This window comes from Myotis brandtii, unplaced genomic scaffold, assembly GCF_000412655.1.
Source record: "Myotis brandtii unplaced genomic scaffold, ASM41265v1 scaffold1424, whole genome shotgun sequence".
Classification (NCBI taxonomy): domain Eukaryota; kingdom Metazoa; phylum Chordata; class Mammalia; order Chiroptera; family Vespertilionidae; genus Myotis; species Myotis brandtii.
This window is the reverse complement of record NW_005355089.1, coordinates 47,461-69,669: the sequence shown is the minus strand read 5'-3', so window position 1 is coordinate 69,669 and position 22,209 is coordinate 47,461. Positions and strand designations below refer to the sequence as shown.

Genomic DNA, 22,209 nt, shown 5'->3' with positions numbered 1-22,209 from the left:
CCTGGCCTGCACCCTCTCCAATCCAGGACCCCTCGGGGGATGTCTGACTGCCTGCAGGATAAGGTCTAAACCAGCAGTTGAACGTCCCTCTTGCAATCCGGACCGCTGACTCCTAACTGCTCGCCTGTCTGCCAGCCTGATTGCCCCTATCTGCCTCTGCCTGCCAGCCTGATCACCCACTAACTGCTCTCCCTAACTGCTTCTGCCTGCTGGCCTGATCACCACTAACCACCTCTGCCTGCCAGCCTGATAGCCCCTAACCACTTCTGCCTGCCAGCCTGATCGCCCCTAACTGCTTCTGCCTGCTGGCCTGATCACCCCCTAACTGCTCCCCTGCTGGCCTGATCGCCACTAACTGCCTCTGCCTGCTGGCCTGATCACTCCCTAACTGTTCTCCCCTGCCGGCCTAGTCACCCCTAACCACTTCTGCCTCCCGGACTGGTAACCCCCTATCTGTTCCCCTGCTGGCCTGATTGCCCCCTAACTGCTCCCCTGCTGGCCTGATCACCACTAACCGCCTCTGCCTGCCGGTCTGGTAGCCCCTAACTGCCTCTACCTGCTGGCCTGGTCGCCCCTAGCTCCTCCCCTGCCGGCCTGTTTGCCCCCTAACTGCTCCCCTGCCGCCCTGATCGCCCCCTAACTGCCTCTGCCTTGGCCCCCGCCACTGTTGCTTCGTCCAGAAGGACATCCGGAAGACGTCCGGCCTAATTAGCATATTACCTTTATATTAGTATAGATTTGTAAATAGGTTGCAAAGTACAGAATGCTGGGGGTCCCTCATAACATTATAACATAAAGAGAAAATCATAAGTAAGTCTAGTATTTTCTTCTAGTCCTTTTTCTGTGTATTTAAAAAATTGAGATCAGATTATTTTAAAAGTTGTATTTTCTCTCTGTATTATATTATGAATATTTCCCCATGTCATTTATATATTATTCCATCTCTGGACATCCCATTCTTTAAGTAATTGCCTATTATTGGACATTTAAATTACTTCCAGTGATTTCCTGTTATAAGTAATACTTTAGTGTAGCCCCTGTAGAGCAAATCATTAACTGGGTTGCTGTGTTTAATTATTCCATCTTCCTTGAAAGATTGTAAGGGTCCTCTGTAAATTGGAAGCTTTTCAACTTCAACATAGTTAACACTATATAACCTAGATGACAATCCTTAATGGTATTAATGATATTAATAACAGTTTCCATATTAAGCACATACTAATGTGCTAAGCACTGTGTTGGGCACTTTGAATATATAGCCTCATTTATTCATCACAATTACCTTGGAAGTTGAGATTATTTCCTTTGATCCATGAGGAAACAAAGGCCTAGAGAATTTAAGTAACTTAGGTCACACAGATGGTGCATCATGTAGAAGTGGAATTTGAATTCAGCTAATTCTAATAGTGTTCACCCCTGTGATTACTGACTAGAAATTGGTATATGTTTTCTTTTTCCCTTTGGTTAATCAGGAGTTGAAGCTACCTTGTGCTTGGGTGGTCGAATCTAGTGGCATCCTTAATGTCCTAATCAAACTCTTGGAAGTGGTTCAGCCCTGCCTACAGGCTGCCAAGGAGCAAAAGGAGGTCCAGACCCCAAAGTGAGTTTACCCTATATCCTGGTTTTACTTCTGTTTTTCTGGGACATGTATAGGGTAAATCTTGGGTACCTTTTGTTGTTTGAAAATTGTGATGTCCCTGATGAAGTCAGGGTAAGTTTTCTCTTGTGTCTAGGTTTCTGGTTTGCTCAGAATAAATCATTTCTCCTTTTGTAGGTGGATCACCCCAGTGTTGCTCCTGATTGATTTCTATGAAAAGACGGCCATCTCCTCAAAAAGGAGAGCCCAAATGACTAAGGTATGTAATATATTGTGTATGGTTGGCAGAATTGCTTAACCTCTTGAAGCAAAGAATAGGCCAGCAGAGAATACAGGAGAGTGGTAAAGAATGTAAAGCTCTCTGATCAAGGAATACATCTCTTTTGGGGGATATTGATAGCTACATTTCTCTCCTGAATGGAGTGTTAGAATTATTTTTTTATGGAGCTAAAGGGCCCAAGAACTTATTCTGGAAGTAAATGTTTAGGAAGTATGCAGAGGAGTGGCTCTTCTGTTGTATAAAGGACTGAGTGTGTGCAGTTTCTCCCAAAGCAAGTGCTCCTTAACGGAGATTACATATGTCACATCATCTCAGTTCCTTCTCATAGACAGAAATTTTGTTCCACTAAATCTAAAATCACTTCCCCTTTTATGAAAAACAGTTGGAAACAAAAGGAAAGCAGAGGATCACAGGACAAGGATAGAGGGTTTAGTGCCTATGGAGAGGCCCAGAAATATGAGGATTAATGTATAAAAAAATTCTTAGTTCTCAAAATGTACTAAGTGTTCAGTATATTTATTTTTCCTGGATTAGCTTTAGCAATGAACACTGATAAAGTTAATATTTTTTCTAACAACCAACCTTGTAGAAAATACAAACTTTGTGCTCTTGTATTTAGTACTTACAGTCCAACAACAACAACTGGCGCTGGTTTGATGACCGCTCTGGACGTTGGTGTAGTTACAGTGCAAGCAACAACAGCACTATTGATTCTGCCTGGAAGTCTGGGGAGACAAGTGTTCGCTTCACTGCAGGCCGAAGAAGATACACTGTCCAATTTACTACAATGGTTCAGGTACATACTCATTCAATGCTGTAAACTTTATTGAGAAGTAGAGAAGGTGCTAGGTATGCCTTTTGGTTCCCTTCTTTCTCAGTCAGCAGTCCTGACATGTTATAAGGAGCAGTGTTACCATACCACTACCAAATTGGGTATAGTTTTCAGAGAAGTGGATCTTCCTGAAGTCTTCAGGTAGACCATGAGTCTGTGGCAATTTGATACTGTCCCACCTGGAAATCATTTTAATTGTTTAGTCAAGGATTAGGGAGTGGTTAGGGATGGTATCTGCTCTATTGGAAAGTTTACAATTCATTATAGGGCCTTCTGTATTCCACTTTCCCTCTGGGAACCTTGATCTTTTCTCTCTGTAAATGATAGGGATGGTTTAAATTGCCAGGGTTCTTTTCTCTTGTAGCATCTTTCCTGGGAGTTATAATAACCCCCCTTTCCAGAGTTCCTTTTTTGGTAGAGATATTTTTGTCTGCTTGAATTACTAGGTTAATGAAGAAACAGGCAACCGCCGCCCAGTGATGCTGACTCTCCTGAGGGTACCGCGGCTGAATAAAAACTCTAAAAACGGCAATGGGCAGGAACTAGAGAAGACACTGGAAGAAAGCAAAGAAATTGATATCAAGCGTAAAGACAGTAAAGCCAATGGTATGGATTCTTAGTTTTGAATTTTTCAAGGAGTGTTTTACATGAAACTCGTGTGCCTTTATTGCTTAAGTTCTAGCCGATTTCATTGTCATTTCTTATATATCAGATTGCTTAGTGACTTTTAAAGATTCACACTCCTGCCCTGACTGGTTTGGCTCAGTGGGTAGAGCGTCGGCCTGCGGACTGAAGGGTCCCGGGTTCGATTCCGGTCAAGGGCATGTACCTGGGTTGCGGGCACATCCCCAGTGGGGAGTGTGCAGGAGGCAGCTGATCGATGTTTCTCTCTCATCGATGTTTCTAACTCTCTATCCCTCTCCCTTCCTCTCTGTGAAAAATCAATAAAATATATTTAAAAAAAAAAAAAAGATTCACACTCCTTTTTATATGCCTTTTCATCTAGTCTTAGAATTGGTGTTTGGTATATTTCTCTTCATAGGGTGCAAGTACTTGACTGGTTATTTAGGAAGGATAGGTGTGGGAGAAAATGTCAAGTTAAACTGTCTTACTTTCCCAGTTGTAGATACTCCACTGGCCCTAGAGAATACAAATAATGAAAAGGAGACAAGCCTGGAAGAAACAAAAATCGGAGAGATCCTGATCCAGGGCCTGACAGAGGATATGGTGACAGTTTTAATCCGGGCCTGCGTGAGCATGCTAGGAGTCCCTGTGGACCCAGACACTTTGCATGCCACCCTTCGCCTCTGCCTGAGGCTCACCCGAGACCACAAATATGCCATGATGTTTGCAGAGCTGAAGAGTACCCGCATGATCTTGAATTTGACCCAGAGCTCAGGCTTCAATGGGTTTACTCCCCTGGTCACCCTTCTCTTAAGACACATTATTGAGGACCCCTGCACCCTCCGTCATACTATGGAAAAGGTGAGTCTTTTGGTGTCAGATGATGGTTTAGCTTTGCATCATACTTTTGTTCTCCTTGGTCTCAGAACAGATAGACTTCTGGTTCTTCTTAGGGTCTATAGCTAGCTATGAGACTATATACGCTGCCCAGTAAAATTTCCCAGCTGTATGCTTAGGTGCTTGCTTGAATATGGTAGATGATCCCAGTGAATGACATGAAAAAAGAACTAGAAAATAACAAGTTTTTCTATTCTTAAACTTACTATAGTAATAGCTCTTACCTAGTAAGTTCTCTCTGGCAATGTAGGTTTCTTGAACCAAAAACTTCATAAGGAATTGGAATACCTTCCACCAAGTTCATGTCTTAAAGATCATCCCCTTGTAGAGTACTTCTCATGTGTCCACAGGTTATAAAAATAGTAGTTTTTGGAATGTTTATGATTGTCAGACACTGTGGTAAGCTTTTTACAACTACCCATTGTGCAGACCTAAAAACAGGCTTACATGTGTTTTGGGGTTTTTTAGGAACATATAGAACAGTAGAAGAAATGACAAAGTAATCAGAAAAAATAGAAACATAACATCAACATTAATACGTAATTGGAGGGGTGGAGGGAAAACATCTTACTAATAAGGCTTTTCCTTATTGGTACTTTTACAAAATTTTCATTCCTCCTGCTAATTTGTTTTCAACAGTCATCATGTGAATGTTACTAGACTTCACTTCTATTTTCCTCTCTTGGAACATTGTTTCCCACATGTATAAATAATGTTGTAATATATGCAATATGCATGTTTTTGCATAACTTTTGTCACATTTAAGAATATTTTTCCTAGAGATTCCTAGAAATTGAATCAGACAGTATAAATTTTAAGTCATTTGCCAGATATCTGGTACTATTTCATATATATATGTGTGTGTGTGTGTGTGTGTGTATGCATACGTCTGACATTCTTTAGATAGTTTTATTTTTTCACCCAGCCTGTTTGACATGAGCAAAAACAAAAGCAGGAGAGCTGTTAAAGGCAGAATATGTACTGATCTAAGCTCAGGGGACAGCCCAACAAGGAAGAAACAACTATATATAGACAGGATTCTAACTTAAAAACAAAATAGTTACAATGTTTAAAGTTTATATAACTTTAAAAATGCTAGGAAAAAAATATAGGTTCTTGTTGAATGAGAGAAAACTCGGAGCTTAAAGGACATTGTATTTGGGGGTGTTGGGAGCAAAAGAAGGTCAGTGACAATTTTAACATACCGAGTTGGCAAAATGTAAATGCTTAATAATATCCATTGCAGGTACGGGTGTGGAGAACCAGGCATACTCTTACTTTTGGTAGGAGTGGAAATTGGTGCAGCCACATTGGAGGGCAATTTGGTACTGTCAGTTTAAGATATCCTTTGACCTAGAAATTCTATGGCTAAGAACTTATAACTAAAGTCAAGTATGCCAAGGTACATATACAAGAATTTTCACTGTAGAATTGCTTGTAATATCAAGAAACTAGAGATCTAATGTCCAGCAGAGGACTGGATAAATAAATTGTGGCACATTTTTTATAGTGAAGTTATACTTTTCTGTATTTAAAAAGTAAGAATTGTTTTATAATTGCAGCCTGACAGACAAAATATAGGGATTAATATGCCAAACTAAAGAGCATGGTCAGTTTGGTAAGAAAACCATTAAGATTCCAAAAGACGTTTATCTTTGTGAACATTGTTCATGAAGAAATAGATATTGGGAAACACAATATAATTGTTTTCTTTATACTTTCCTCTGTTTTCCATGATTGACGAGTCATTTTTTTTTAGAAGAGCAAAACCATAATAGGTATCTAAGCCCTGTGGTATCAAAGCAAACAATCCATAAATATAGTTTGATATCTCCTGTGGCTATCATTATCTGAAATGGATGATTGGCTTTGAGACATAAAGAAAATCTTTAATTTTATTCTTATACACTGAGTGGATATCAATATTATATATTTTTAGGGTTTGAACCATTCAGTTTAAAATTAGGACAGCCTTTGGGAAGGCTACGAGCTGGCACTTAAATGTGGGAGCCATAATTTGGATGAATGATCAGTGGTCTAGATATATTTCCCAGTTTATCTAAAAGATCATATACCATCTGGTCTAATATTTTATAATTTTGGGATATGCTGAATGCTGGGGGTTTTTTTTGTAAGCCACATTTTTGAATTGGGAAGGGACTTAAAAGACCAAGTTTATCTTTCTCCCCAAAATCTAAATCTGTTATTCACTGTCTTGAGGCAGAGCTTGGTTAGTATTTTAATCCTTGGAAACTCTTCCTTGAATGCAATTGTATTTTTAGAAAGTGGTCTTTAATCAGCAGTGTTTCTCCCTCTTTTTACTAGGTTGTTCGTTCAGCAGCTACAAGTGGAGCTGGTAGCACTACCTCTGGTGTTGTATCTGGCAGCCTCGGCTCTCGGGAGATCAACTATATCCTTCGTGTCCTTGGGCCGGCTGCATGCCGCAATCCAGACATTTTCACAGAAGTGGCCAACTGCTGTATCCGCATTGCCCTTCCAGCCCCTCGGGGCTCAGGAACTGGTAAGTTTCCCATTCTCCTGGCCTTTTGAGACATTGAGGTCTATGGCCTAGTATAACCCCAGAAATTTTCTTCAAAGAGATCTGTAACTTGGAAAGCTTCCTTAGGCAAGCTTTGGGACATTGGCTGATTGATCATGTGAGTCAGTTCAGTGGTACTTCAATAGGTCCTTGTCCTGTGGTAATCTCTGAGAGAAATACCAAGGATTGTCCTTGCTTTTCAAGAACTCATCTTAGTGTGGCAGCAGGGCTTACATACAGTGAATGGCTTATAGATTGAATGATAGTTGAGGAACAAACAGATAAATGACTCATGATACAGAATGAAGTATACAGTATCCTCAGTATATTCTTGCCAAAAGTGTTTGGCCTATATTTAATTATGAGGAAACAATTAGACATAAATTGTGAGACATTCTTTAAGAAAACTGGCCTAGATTCTTTTCCAAAAATATAAATATATTGAAAGTGGAAAAATGCAAGGATCTTCTAGATAAAAGACCAGAGAGATAACCCCCAACAACCTTGATGGGGTTGTGGACCAAATAAAAGAGATTTGGAGAAATTTGAATACTGACTATCCTATCTATTAAAGAGGGGAATATGCTAATTGACCCTCATGTCTTCTCAAAGATGGCGGCACCCACAACCAATAAGGAGGGAATATGCTAATTGGCTACCCCGCCCTCAAAGATGGTGGTGCCCATTGCCACAAGATGGCAGAGCCAAGTCCCCTCAGCCCCACCAGGGCAGCAAGCAGGCCCTGCTGCTCTGCGTGCCTGCCTTCAGAGATCCCCAGTACCCTCAGCCCCCCAGCCGCCCAGGGCCAGCCCGATGGCTGCCCAGCAGCCCGAGGCGGGGTGTCACCTTCCCCTGATCGCCTGGTCGCCTCCTGCCCCTGAGGGCTCCCGGACTGTGAGAGGAGACAGGTGGGCTGAGGGACCCCCCCCCCTCCAGTGCATGAATTTTCATGCACTGGGCCTCTAGTTGTTAGATAATATAATTGTGTCTTTGTTAAATTTCCTGGGTGTTATGATGGTTATATCGGAAAATATCCTTGATGTTAGGTGTATGGTTAGATATATTTAGAGGTAGACAAATGGTGATTCTATATGAAAAGTATATGGATATTTATTTACTAATCTTTCAATGTTTCTGTAGGGTTGTGGATTGTTTGTTTTGTTTGTTTTTAAATAAAAAGTTGGGTGGGGGGGCTAATTATTTTGGGGTACCTCAGTGTGCCTGACCCTGTGCTGGGCATGTATGGTCTCATTTAATCCTCATGTTTCAAGAATGAGAAATTTGAGGTTTCTTGAAAGTAATTTGGCATTGATCTTGTAATATAATTGGATTTTAAAACCAAGTCTCCCCAACTCCAAAGCCTGTGCTCTTTTACCATTTGCTACAGCTGTATTAAATCCTATGGTAATTGGGGAAGGTAAAAGGCAGATACTCTGATAGGCTGCTTGAACATTGGAAATTACCTCCTTTCCCAAGCTTATATGTTATGTAAGCCCCTTTCTAAGTTTCTAGCAGTAACCAAATGTAGGTACCAGTTCACTATTGACTAATTTTTCTGTCTCACTTTGGCTTAGCTTCAGATGATGAATTTGAGAATCTTAGAATTAAAGGTCCTAATGCTGTCCAACTGGTGAAAACAACCCCTTTGAAACCCTCACCACTGCCTGTCATTCCTGATACTATCAAGGAAGTGATCTACGACATGCTGAATGCACTGGCTGCATACCATGCTCCAGAGGAAGGTATGTAGCTAGCCCACCAGAGGAAGCTGAGCACTTTGCCTGGGTCATTTCAACCAATTCATGCCTTAGTGAACACTCACTGTATGCCCATCCTCTGGGAATCAAGATAAATAAGCCACACAGTGCCCTTCTCTAAAGAAGTTAATAGTAATGTAGTATGACAGATGCCGAAGTAGTGGTGAGTCCTAGAGCAAGGCATCTGACGTGGTGGAGGTGGGGCCTGTAGGGAAGTTTCTTAAAATATGTGTTTTCTGGAAGAAGTATTAAATGATAAAAATGGGATTGCCAGAGTTCCGTGATATGAAAGAAAGTACATCCCATCCAGTGGGGAAAATGAACAGTGATTAAAAAGATAAGAGCATCTTGTTAGCAAGTTGAAAATAAAATACCAAGAAGTCTTGCCTGGCCAGTGTGGCTTGATGGATTGAGCGTCATCCCATGTGCCAAGAGGTCACTGGTTCGATTCCCAGTTAGGGCACATGCTCAGGTTTCAGATTCAATCGATCGATGTTTCTCTCTCACATCAAGGTTTCTATCTCTCCCTTTCCCTTCCTCTCTCTAAAAAACTCATTTAAAAACATCTGTCTAATCTAATAAAAGAGAAACATGCAAATTGACATGTACCTCTGCTACACCCACAAGCCACGCCCACAAGCCAATCACGAGTGAATATGCAAATTGTGGGTGTAGGGGGAGGCTTGGGTTGCCCCCGGCAATGGAGGAACCCAAGCTTCCCGCCTGCCCTGCCGGCCCTGAGCTCCGCTCAAAGCTACAAAGTTTCAATTATAGAAGATAAATAAATCCCAGATACCTGCTTCCAGCCCGCAGTCGTGGCAAGCCTGAAAACGGCCCTCAGCCCCTCACCCAGGCTAGCCAGGCACCCCAGCAGGACCCCCACCTTGATCCGGGACACCCTTCAGGGCAAACCAGCTGGCCCCCACCCATGCACCAGGCCTCTATCCTATGTAATAACAGCAGAGCAACTGGGAACGACTGGTCACTATGACACACACTGACCACCAGGGGGCAGACGCTCAATGCAGGAGCTGCCCCCTGGTGGTCAGTGCACTCCCATAGGGGGAGCTCTGCTCAGCCACAAGCCAGGCTGACGACTGCCAGCACAGTGGTGGTGGCAGGAGCCTCTCCCGCCTCCTCAGCAGAGCTAAGGATGTCCGACTGAAGCTTAGGCCTGTTCCCCGCTGGCAAGTGGACATCCCCCGAGGGCTCCCGGGCTGCCAGAGGGATGTCTGACTGCCAGCTTAGGCCCGATCCCCCAGGGAGCAGGCCTAAGCCAGCAGGTGGACATCCCCCAAGGAGTCCTAGACTTCGAGAGGGCATAGGCCGGGCTGAGGGACCCCCCCCCCCAAGTGCACAAATTTTTGTACACCGGGCCTCTAGTCTAAAAATAAAATACCAGGTAGTCTCTTAATGTGTTCACTCTCAGAAACAAAACATCTTTATTACCCAAAGGAGCTGGGAACAATATTAGAAGATACATCTAGGCTTCCTGACCTTTGAGACCACCTTCTCAGTCCATCTTTATCCCTAGTTAAAATGCTCTGTATAATTACTGGGAAACACATGAGTGGATTGTTTGAACCTAAGATTTCATTCCAGTAAGATTTTTCTGGGTTTTATTCAGGACATACTTATTTGATAGGTCCCACAGGATTGCCAGAAAGTGATGAACACTGCCTTTAATAAGTCAAGAAAATATGGATCTTTGGCGCTTTTCATCCATACAGCATTTTGATGTAGAGCTCCTAGCTTCTATGTGCACAGAATCTTTAACCAATCTTATACCCCCCCCCCAAAAAAAAACACTCAACAATTTATTAAAACCACTGATTGACCTTCCCACTACACTAGACATGCTGGTAATACTAGGTATGTTAATTTAAGCTTAGTGGAGTGACAGCTGAGGAAAGTGAGCAAAGTAAATTGCCTCTGGTCACAAAACTAGTTAGTGATAGAATGAGGCTTTCAGCCATGCTGTCTTGGTTACACAGCAGGTCCTCAAATAAAGTCATGTCGTTATAAGGTTGATAAGATGCCTTAGGTACTTTACTCATGTTTATATCAATTAACCTGTGTAAAATTGATTTTATTAACATTTTGTTGAAAGTCCCAAAACCTATCAACAACATTAGGTGAGGACTTACTGTACTAGGTCTAGCAATATGACTATGTAAACAATTGTGGCAACTTGGAGTGGAATTGTCCAAGCTACCAAATAGGTATTACCATTGCACAATTACAGAAGAGTTTTGTTTTGTTTTATTTTGTTTTTCTAGCTGACAAATCTGATCCTAAACCTGGGGGTATGACCCAAGAGGTTGGCCAGCTCCTGCAAGATATGGGTGATGATGTATACCAGCAGTACCGGTCACTTACTCGGCAGGGCAGTGATTTTGATACACAGTCAAGTTTTTCCATTAATGTAAGTCAGTTCCAACTTCCTACTTTCCTTCTCCTTTTCCAATACTTGTGTATTCTCAGTATTCAGGGTTATGCCAGGGAAATGTCAAAGGTATTAATTTTGATTTATCTGTAAATTATATGTTGCCTAAAAATGAAGATAAAATTAGGGTGTCTTTGGGATTTTCTTTTCATTCCTTGGGTTGGAAATGTTTTCTTAATTCATTTTTCATTCTCCTCTTTTCCCCCAATCTCCCAGTCACTATTTATAAAGATGACTTCCCACAGATTATAATGGCATGTGGGGGAACGGAGAGAGTGGGGGAGAGAATAAGTGGTTAAAACATCAGCCAAAGAGAATATGTAGCATTTACAGCCAGTACCCTGGGAAGAAGTCCTGCCATTTGGGGGTAGTTATCTTTGAAATTAATAATGGCTCAGGAGTTTTCTTCTTCCATAGAGTCAGGTCTTTGCTACAGATGGTTCTTCCACTGAGACAAACACACCTGGGGCATCCCAAGAAGGTAATGGTTTTTTTTTTCCCCTCTTTTGTTCTAATTTCTTGAGGGAGTCAGAGAATACATGCATAATTTTAAAGTTTACTTGTTTAAGTGAGCTTTCTCAAAGTTGAGTTTAGTGTTCTGTAAATAAAGAGTTTCTACATGCTAAAGTTAATGGAACTGTGACTTAACTAACCCAGTAATGGTTGCTATGGTAATATTCTTTCGTTGTACTCTTTGAATCATCCTGTATATATTTTTTGATGGCTGGCTTCCATGTTGGCTTATAGAGCTTTGGTGCCAATGGCAGTGTTCTAGCTGTATGGTGGATTCTTGTCCCTGGCAGAGTCCATTGGCTACTTGCCAAGAATTAGAGAAATGTCATGTGGAAGCAATTCTAATGAGACCTTTCAAGAACTGCTTCTCCTTGGATAGGAAAGATCTTTGAGGTCGAAGTTAGGAGACATTAAACTGAATATCTAATAGTGAAAATTTTTTAAAAGGCTATTAACTGGTAAAATATTGGTTAGCTCATTTTGGTGGACTTACTGCCCATTTATAGTATGGGTGATAGTAATATTATTCAGCTGAGGCATTATGTCCTTTAGTAGCAGACTATAGTAGACATCAAAATGAAACTGATTCATCCCCTGCACTTAAAGAATTTTTTCTAGCGAGGGAAACCAGCAACCATCATGATATAACGTCATTAACTGCTGGAATAGAGGCATGCTAGCATGCGGTATACTGGGCACGTGATGTAATAGCAACTTACATGGATGAGATAGAGGAAATCAGCATTTTAGCTGAGCTAGATAAGTAAATGTGTGCTAAGCAGACGTGGGAAGGAAGAGGTAAATGAGTGAGTACACAAGGCATATTTGGAGAGCTATTAGTACAGTATTTCTGGAGCTTAAGGTTATATATAAGAGGAGGGAAGGTGGTGGATGATGTGTGAACAGTTGAGCAAAGCCTCCCTGATGTACTATATCCACAGACCATGTCTGAGACCTGGGTCGTTCGACCTTTCTGTCCTTCCACTGCAGTGTGAGAAGGGCATTCAAGTTGTACCATTGACCTAAAGTGGAGAAGTGGTTTTCTTTCCACCGAAGGCTTGTTCTCACCAATATTTCAGTGTGGAATTGAACTGGTGTGTGGCTCTTTCTCAACAGCTTCAACTCCAGAGGAGTCTCGAGATGGGAAAAAAGATAAAGAAGGGGACCGAGCCTCTGAAGAAGCCAAACAGAAAGTTAAGGGCAGCAAACCTTTAATGCCCACCTCCACTATTCTTCGTCTTCTGGCAGAGTTGGTGAGGTCCTATGTTGGTATTGCTACCCTGATTGCCAACTACAGCTACACTGTGGGCCAGTCTGAGCTGATCAAAGAGGTAATGCTTGCAACTTCTGCTTAAGACTTTATACTGTTGTCATTGGACACCTGCTGTGTTAGATGCTTTACTAGGAACGTATGCATGTTAGCCCAATGATAAGAGAGGCAGGGGCCTCTCAAGACACATTAAAGAGCGATGCCTTTTTTTCCATAATGTGGAGCCATCAGGCTCACTGCAGGGAGTGAGTTGCTGCAATTTGTTAATTTGTTTTGTGGAATATCACTTGGTCTGCACTGTAGAGATTACAAAAGACCAGATTGGAATCAGAACAGTTAGGAATCTGACTCAGTATAATCTAGGCAATACGGGATCTTGGTGAAGTTGGTGGGTGTTGGGGAGGTAGTTAAAGAGATGTGTTAAAGGTAGAAATGGACAAGAATTGGATTTGGAGGGCAAAGGTGAAATCAAGGACTCAGATGTTTCATGTTTTTTTATTCCTCTTATGTTAGAAGAAACGGTTTGAAGAGAAAATGTGGAATTTGAGAGGTATCCTGTGGGTCACTTAAGTAAAGGTGCCTAGCTATGGGACAGTAGAATAAACCAAACATATAAGAATATTGGTGTTTAGCTTTCAGATGTACTCACATCTATGCAAAGATACCAGATGTAGTAATAATAGTATTAGTAATACAAGTCATATTTTATATATCCTGATAGAGAATTATCTTCAGGTTACATTTTTCAAGTGAGAGAGCACTTTAAGAAACTATATCATGGCCCATCTGGTGTGGCTGAGTGGTTGAGCATCAACTTATGAACCCGGAGGTCACTGTTAGATTCTCAGTCAGGGCACATGCCTGGGTTGTGGGCTCAATCCCCAGTAGGGGAGTGAGCAGGAGGCAGCCAATTGACGATTCTCTCTCATCATTTATGTTTCTCTCCCTCTTCCTCTTCCTCTCCCTCTCTCTCTCCCTCTCCCTTCCTCTCTGGAATCAATAAAAATATTTTTTTTTAAAAGAAGAAAGAAAAGCAAATGTTTAGGGGGAAAAAAGAAAAGCTACTGTATCATGTTTTCATATATGTAAAGGGGTGCCCAAGGACGTTTTTTCATAAAGGGGACCTTGTTTTGGCACAGCATATGTGTGGGAGTTCAGATTGCCATTACTCGGTATTTTTCCTATTTATTTTTATATATTTTAACCATTCTAGTGTGTTTGTGATGGTATTGCATTATCATTAAAATTTCTCTGTCTTTATTGGCCATTTGGATATGAAGTGTTTAAGTCTTGTTTTCTATTGAATTTTTTATATATTTTGTATATGAGTTCTTCATGGAATATATGTGTTAAATATACACGGCATTTATTTCAAAGTTTTTACTCATTTATGCAAATTGTAGTTATAATTTATAATAGCATTACTTGTGGAAAAAGTTGCAAATTTATTAAGTATCTGCTTAATATATTCCAAGTAACCCACTGGTACTGGGTACTCATAGGTGCTTTACAAATCCTATATAATAAAAGAGAAACATGTAAATTGACTGTCCCTCCACTATGCTCACCAGCCAATCAGGGGCACGTATGCAAATTAACCTGTCAAGGGTGGTGGGTTAATTTGCATACACAGGCACCGGGTGGAGAACAGAGTGGGAGAGCTGGTGGCTTGGGAGGACATGGCTCCCTCGGTTGCTCTCCCCAAGCCACCGGGCGGAGAGCAGAGTGGAAGAGCCAGTGGAGAGTGGAGTGGCTTGGGAACTTGGCTCCCCAATCCACCAGACAGAGAGCAGAGCGGGAGAGCTGGCGGCTTGGAGGACTTGGCAGAGTGGGAGGCCATGGGACAGAGACAGAGCACGAAGGGAAAACCAAGATCGCGGGGAGCACCAGGAATGCTGAGAATCGTAGTTCTGGTGGTAGACGGATCTCCTAGACACTAGCAGTGGTTCTCAACCTTTCTAATGCCATGACCCTTTAATACAGTTCCTCATGTTGTGGTGACCCCCAACCATAAAATTATTGCATTAGGAAGGTTGAGAATCACTGAAGTGAGCCTGGAGCAAGTTACTGTTGTGGAGGGGGATGGAGGGAAAGCAAAGGTGAGAGACATAAGTAAAGTCAGAGTGTCTAGGAAAAATTAAAGGGAAGATATCCTAAAACTTCCAGGAAATCTCCACCAATGAAGCAAAGCGGGGTGAAATGCCTCTATTATTCTGTGAGCAACAAACCAAACTGAGTTGGGGTCTCAGACTATTCGCTCATATGATTGCAAAGACAGACAGAAACTCCCGGATTGGAGAGAGCTCCCCTGAGGGCTCCCAGATTGGAGAGGGTGCAGGCCGGGCTGAGGGACCCCCCCACACCCACCAGTGCACGAATGTCATGCACCGGGCCTCTAGTGTTACTGATAATCCTCTTATCAGCACTGAAAGGTTGTTGGTGTTTCTCCCCTTAATAGAGAAGAGAGAAGGCTCAGAGAGGTCATTAACTTGTCTAAGGCCACACTTCAGAGTAGCAGGACTAGAACTGAAACCTAGGTCTGATTCCAAATCCTTTTTAGTCAATTACATTGCTTTCCCAAATTATAAAGTTTTTTTTTAGTTTTTATTAATAATGTCACAAAATTATTTACACTTTTATTCAGAAAACGGTTTAACTTTTTAGTCACTACTGGGAAATTTTTAAAATTCTAATAGGTGTCTTAACAAGGCCACCTTATCTAATTTTCCAGACTCTAGAATTCTTCGCTGCATTTTTATTGAGGTAAAATTCATATGAAATTAAGCATTTTAAAGTGTACAATTTAGTAGCATTTAGTATATTCAGTTGTGCGGCAATCATCTTATCTGGTCCCAAAATCATCAGTGCATTTTAATCCAAAATCTGCTTGAATGACAGCAGAACTAAGTTTTCTTTTTAAGATAAGGAAATATTGGGGGATACATCATTGTTAGAGGGAAGTCTAATTCTATTTTCTTCCCTGTTGTTGGACCTTTTTTGCTATTTTAAGTAACCCTGCATTAAGTGTTTTTGCATATCCATATCTATGATCGTGCCATTTCTCATTCAAACCCTGCCAATTTCTAGCCCAGGGTTCTGGGCACATTGTAGATGTCGGTAATATTGTAATTTAATTGAATACTGAAAGGATGATAGCGCTCAGTTAGGAATCAAGATTTGAATCCTTGCCATTGACTAAGTTCTTTGTGCAAGTCACATTTCTTTGGACTTCATATTGCCCATCTGTTAGATGGGGAAAATATCGGATTGCATTAACTCTTACAGGTTTGCTATGAACAGTTCTATTTAAATATCACACATAAAAATGTTTTTAAGAAATGCCAAGTAACATCTAAATGAAGATGTAAATGGGACTTGGGAGCATAAAATCTGGATTTGCTACTCACTTAGCTTGTACCTTTAAGCCTGGTTTTCTCATCTGGCTGGGTGACTTCAAGAATCAACTCTGTGTCAGTGTACCTTGTTGGTGTACAAACAATATGGCATAACTGTGCTTGTGAGTAAATGTCATGCTTAATGACTTTTCAGGACTGCAGTGTGCTAGCTTTTGTCCTGGACCACCTCCTCCCACATACCCAGAATGCAGAAGATAAGGACACGCCTGCCCTGGCCCGCCTATTCCTCGCAAGCCTGGCTGCTGCAGGGAGTGGCACAGATGCCCAGGTGGCCCTTGTGAATGAAGTAAAAGCAGCCCTGGGACGGGCACTGGCTATGGCTGAGAGTACAGAGAAACATGCCAGGTAAAATTCATGCCTGACCTAGTGCTGGTGACCAGTATCATCCCCTTACTTCATTCTTGGCCCACTGGATTTCTTGCATTTGAACAAGAGTTCTGTTTATAGCAGTACTGTATATTCTCTGGTTCTCTCAAACTGATTACATTTGGAGTAGGTGGGTAAACAACTTAGAGAAAACAAAGGACTATTTTCATTCTTTAAACAAGAGCAGGTTATTCAATTTTTTAAATTACGTTTAAAGAGTGAAGAATGCTACCACCCAAGGAGTAAGTTCTCATCTGTTTAGTTGTTACTTGTAGGAAGTAATAGAACACAGAGGGTTATCTGAGGCAAGATAGTGAAGATGTGGTCTAAGAACACGCTATATTCACGTGATAGAGATGTCAAACTTCTCTCCCAGGCTTCAGGCAGTGATGTGTATCATCAGTACTATCATGGAGTCCTGCCCCTCCACGTCCAGCTTCTACAGCAGTGCCACAGCCAAGACCCAGCACAATGGCATGAACAATATCATTCGACTCTTCCTGAAGAAGGGACTGGTTAATGACTTGGCCAGAGTGCCTCACAGTCTGGACCTGTCCAGGTAAAATCATTTCCAAGCCCCAGGCTTTTGCCCTCTCTTTAATCATGCGGCTTGCTTCTCCATTTGCCTAATATTTCATGTTTTCTTGCCAGCTGAGTAGTGAACAGCCAGTGTGATAAGGAAAAGTTTGGGTGTAGGTGGGAACCTGAGTTCTTAGTATTGTGGCTTTTAAGCATAGCACTTTCTGTTTTTAGGCCTTAGTTTTCTCATTTACTGGAAACTCAAGAGTTGAACTCTGTCACTAAATTTTTTCCCAAGCTTCCCCTCTTTAATTAAAAATAACCTTTATGCCCTAACTGGTTTGGCTCAGTGGATAGAGCATCAGCCTGCGGATTCAAGGGTCCCGGGTTCGATTCCGGCCAAGGGCATGTACCTTGGTTGCGGGCACATCCCCAGTAGGGAGTGTGCAGGAGGCAGCTGATTGATGTTTCTCTCTCATTGATGTTTCTAACTCTCTATCCCTCTCCCTTCCTCTCTGTAAAAAATCAATAAAATATATTTTAAAAAAAATAAAAATAACCTTTGCCCTAACTGGTTTGGCTCAGTGGATACAGCGTCGGCCTGTGGACTGAAGGGTCCTGGGTTCAATTATAGTCAAGGGCATGTACCTTGGTTGCGGGCTTGATCCCCAGTAGGGGGGCGTGCAGGATGAAGCTGGTCAATGTTTCTAGCTCTCTAGCCTGCTTCCTTTCCTCTCTGTAAAAATCAATAAGATATATATATTTTGTAAAAAAAAAAAAAGTCTCAAAATATTTTTTAAAAAATAACCTTTTATTATAAGATTATATGTGTATCATAAGACTACAGATGAGTGAAAATAGACATCATATTCCTACCACCCAGATGCCACTGTTGTTGTATATCTGTCAGTGGTTTTCTTCACATACATAAATAGAACTATACATGCTATTGTGAAACCTTAGGTGGGGTAGGTTTGTTTTTTGTTTCTGTTTTTGTTTATTTATTTGTTGCTCTTTTTTAGTATCTACCTTTCTGTGTAAATAAAGTTTTATCCTATCTAATGCCCAAATCTATATTCAAAATTTTTGTCCAAACCAGAATTCAGTTATGGACCTTACATTGCATCTGGTTGTATCCCTTGTACTTCTATTCTAACAAAGGTTTTTAATTCATTTTTTTTTTATTTTTTTAAAATATATTTTTATTGCTTTTGGAGAGGGAAGGGAAAGGGATAGAGAGATAGAAACATCAATGATAGAGAATCATCTGCCTCCTGCATGCCCCCTATTGGGGATCGAGCCCACAGCCCAGGCATGTGCTCTTGGCCAGAATTGAACCTGGGACCCTTCAGTTTGCAGGCCGACACTCTATCCACTGAGCCAAACCAGCTAGGGCCTTAATTCATTTTTTAAATCTTTATTTTATTGCTGTTGTTCATGATACTAATTTGTTGAAGTGACCGGGTCAGCTGTCCTGCAGTGTCTCACTTTCTGGATTTGGTCCATTTGATACCTTGCAGCATAGTTTAACTTGTTCCTTTACTTAGAGCTGGAGACTTAATGGAGCTATTTAAACATTATTGGCAAGGATATATCATATCTTATTGTATAATTTGTGTTGTTGTTACTTTGGCACTATACAAATATCTAGTTCCCTATCAACTATATACTTAATTAATGTTCTTAATGCCAGTTGATAATCTTTGCATGCGGCAGTTAATTTCTCTGGGGGCTATCAATGACAGCTTTCTAATTTCTATCTTTCCTTCTATACTACTAGCAGGCATTTTTCTATGATTTATCCCCAGTTAAAAAGGGAAAGTCTGGTTATCCTGACCTAGACTAACCAGTTCTGTTTTCTTTAATCACCCCCTCCCATCCCCTTTTCAGGAGATGAATGGGAGGTGAATCATTTGAAATTCATGCAAACAACTTGTTCCTTAACCTCTGAATACTGTAGCATGTTCTCCTAAGAACAAACATTCCCTTATATGATAGTACTAAGTATCTGTATATATAAAAGCCTAAGCAACCGGCCAACTGGTAGCTTTTTGTGCACTGACCACCAGGGGGCAGACACTCGACTCGGGAGCAGAAACCACAGGCATGGAAACATGGAACAGATTGATGAATCTCAGAGGGAAGGGAAGAGCGGGGAGGGCGGAAAGAGATTAACCAAAGATCTTATATGCATAATAGAGGCCCAGTGCACGGATTCATGCACGGGTGGGGTCCCTCAGCCTGGCCTGCCCTCTCACAATCTGGGAGCCCTCGGGATATTGGAGAGCTGGTTTCAGCCTGATCCCCACAGGCCAGGCCGAGGGACCCCACCGGTGCACAAATCCGTACACTGGGCCTCTAGTATTTTTCATATTCAGACATCCCCAATTATTCCAGTTATGTCTTTATAGCCCAGAGGAGAGCATTTTGATCCAGTGAGCATCACTCAGTTGACATTTGGTTGTCACAGGCTCCTTGTTTTGTTTTTTATTTTTTATGGTAACTTGACTGTTCCAGAGGGCCAAATGTTGTATAGTAATACTAGTAGCCCTGCGCACGAATCCGTGCGCCAGTAGGAGGCTGCCGCCCTCCTATAGCTCTCCGCTCCACCTTCCTCATAGCTTGTTGCCCTGCCCTCTCTGTAGCTCTCCGCCTCCCGCTTGCTTGCTGCCCTGCCCTGTCCTGTAGCTCTCTGCTGCCCGCTTGTAGCCAGTAGGTTGCTGCCAACCTCCTGTAAGCTCTCCGACCACTGCCCTGCCCTCCTATAGCTACCCCTCCCCCCCTCATAGCTTGCTGCCCTGCCCCCTCCTGCAGCTCTCCACAGCCCTCTTGTACCTCGGTGGCCCACCCTCCTGCTGGTCCTCAGGGCATAACAGCTAATTAGCATATTCCTCTCTTATTATTTAGGATCCCATAATCTGGATTTGTCTAATTGCATCTTTATGGTTAAATGTGGGCTAACCTTTTTTCTTTTTTGGCAAGAGTAGTATGTAGATGATATTTGTTCTTCTCAGTGTATCACATCTGGAGACATGTAATGCCAATTTGTCCTATTATTGGTGATGCTAAGTTTGATCACATAGTTAAAGGTTACATTTTCCCTTTGTATCATTGTATCAATAAGTTATCTGTGAGGTGATGCTTTTGAGCTCATGAAGATCATGTGAATATCCTGTGCCCTAAAGATTTTTAAAGGTTTACTTCATTGTCACTTGCTGTAGCTCATTTCTTTGGTGTGTTTTTTAATCTTTATTGTTAAAAATATTACAGATGACCCCTTTTTTCCCCTGAAGATTTTTAACTCAATAATTTTAGCATTCATTGGTGAGCCTTGCCTAAATCATTTACATTGCTGGTTGCAAAATGATGATTTTCTGATTCTCTTATTCCTTTGTATTAGCTGGCATTCTTATAGGTTCTTTTTATGATTAATGTGTTATAAGTACAATCATTCTTTTTGATGCTCAGATTATCTCAAATTTGGCCTGTAGTAAGGACCTCATTAATTTTTTTAAGTGTCTTCTAGGACAACAGTATGTCCCAAGCTCGCCTTGTACCTTCCATGGCCCATTTTTGGGATAATTGTACTATGGTGAGCCTTGTTGCCTTTTAGTATGGATTTCTGTGTTCACTCCATCTCTGTGTCTTCCTTTATCCCAGTCCCAACATGGCCAACACAGTCAATGCTGCTCTGAAGCCTTTAGAAACACTTTCCCGGATTGTGAACCAGCCCAGTAGCCTTTTTGGCAGCAAGAGTGCTTCTAACAAGACCAAAGCTGAGCAGGATGCCCAAGGAGCTACTCAGGACTCCAATAGCAACCAGCAGGACCCAGGTAGGGAATCGGAGCAAATGGACTGGAGTGCTGGCAGGGTGGGCATAGTTGTTTTATGGGCATCACAACTATTCTGGCTTGGTATTGTTTCCCTGGGAACTTGCTGGCCTTCCAGAGATCTGTCATAGTGGCGTGGGAATGTGCCCCACAAAGAATTGCTTAAAATTGCAGCCTTATTTGGCTGTCCTCACACGTAGCCTTGTCTTTTCCTTTGTCACCCATTCATTTATTCTCTGAGAACTTGTAAACTTGCCCAGGGAAGGGACCTTACTGTCTTCACGCTTGCCTCATGGTGCCTTGCACATAGGCACCCTTTGATTATTTTGCTGGTTGGTTGATTGTTTCAGGCGAGCCTGGGGAAGCAGAAGTGCAGGAGGAGGATCATGATGTCACTCAGACAGAGGTGGCAGATGGGGATATCATGGATGGGGAGGCTGAAACCGACTCAGTGGTGATTGCTGGGCAGCCTGAGGTGCTCAGTTCACAAGAGATGCAGGTAGGGAGGCAGATCACCCAGCATACCCCTTTTGCGGCGCTGAACCAAAACCCCCAAGTGATGTGGGTGGGTGAGTACTTTAGATCCTTGCCGCAATGCTGTCTGCTTTGTAAAGGAGCACAGATGATGTACTTAGTAGATGCTCAGTAAATGTATTTGGATTGTATTAAATGATGGGTGGGGGAGGGCAGGATGCTATGTACTATGATATGGAATCGATCCCAACAAGAAAACTTCGGCACAGGTGAAATGTTGATGTAGAGAGCTGGCTTTTGGGCCCAAGGTCTTTGATTTACTTGGCTCTGGTATTAATGGAAGCTCCTTAACATTACTGCCATTCCTATAGCACCAGCTCTCACTGAGGTATTCAAACAATAGTCTTATAACAACCCTAAAGAAAGCATTGTAATTTCTGGAGCTGGTAGCAGTGGTAAGAAATTGGGCCTACAGTCCTAAGCTGCTAGTTCTAAGGAGATCTGCATGTATTCCTGGACAGTATAAAGACTAACCTGGTCTCAGATCGCTGGAATGGATCCATTTGAAGGACATTCTGAGTGTGGATTGGCAGTACGTGGTAGTTTCTGTGCTCTTAGCACCACCAAGTGTGTGGTATTTATATAACACCTCTGTCATACATTATCCTAGAAATACATGCTCCCTTGCTGGCTTTTTTTTTAGGGTTTCAGTGCTAGCACAATGATAGACTTGTGTGCATCTATATATGTTCTATTTCTCTCCAGGTTGAGAATGAGCTGGAGGACCTGATAGATGAGTTGCTTGAGAGGGATGGCGGATCTGGGAACAGTACAATTATAGGTGAGAGC

At 41.9% G+C, this 22,209-nt stretch overlaps 1 protein-coding gene across 13 annotated transcripts in view; it reads left to right on the top strand.

Moving 5' to 3' along the window:
* Positions 1 to 22,209, top strand: part of HUWE1 (HECT, UBA and WWE domain containing 1, E3 ubiquitin protein ligase) — a 147,966-nt gene that overhangs the window by 98,013 nt on the left and 27,744 nt on the right. For all 13 annotated transcript variants that reach the window (XM_014535313.1, XM_014535311.1, XM_014535310.1 and 10 more), the window contains 15 exons: positions 1,473 to 1,600; positions 1,775 to 1,856; positions 2,497 to 2,673; positions 3,156 to 3,315; positions 3,830 to 4,194; positions 6,556 to 6,751; positions 8,344 to 8,511; positions 10,806 to 10,951; positions 11,390 to 11,453; positions 12,602 to 12,816; positions 16,305 to 16,516; positions 16,914 to 17,096; positions 20,717 to 20,889; positions 21,237 to 21,385; positions 22,126 to 22,201. In XM_014535313.1, the coding sequence (XP_014390799.1) occupies positions 1,473 to 1,600; positions 1,775 to 1,856; positions 2,497 to 2,673; positions 3,156 to 3,315; positions 3,830 to 4,194; positions 6,556 to 6,751; positions 8,344 to 8,511; positions 10,806 to 10,951; positions 11,390 to 11,453; positions 12,602 to 12,816; positions 16,305 to 16,516; positions 16,914 to 17,096; positions 20,717 to 20,889; positions 21,237 to 21,385; positions 22,126 to 22,201 (2,494 nt within the window). The remainder of the gene's footprint in view (positions 1 to 1,472; positions 1,601 to 1,774; positions 1,857 to 2,496; positions 2,674 to 3,155; positions 3,316 to 3,829; positions 4,195 to 6,555; positions 6,752 to 8,343; positions 8,512 to 10,805; positions 10,952 to 11,389; positions 11,454 to 12,601; positions 12,817 to 16,304; positions 16,517 to 16,913; positions 17,097 to 20,716; positions 20,890 to 21,236; positions 21,386 to 22,125; positions 22,202 to 22,209) is intronic.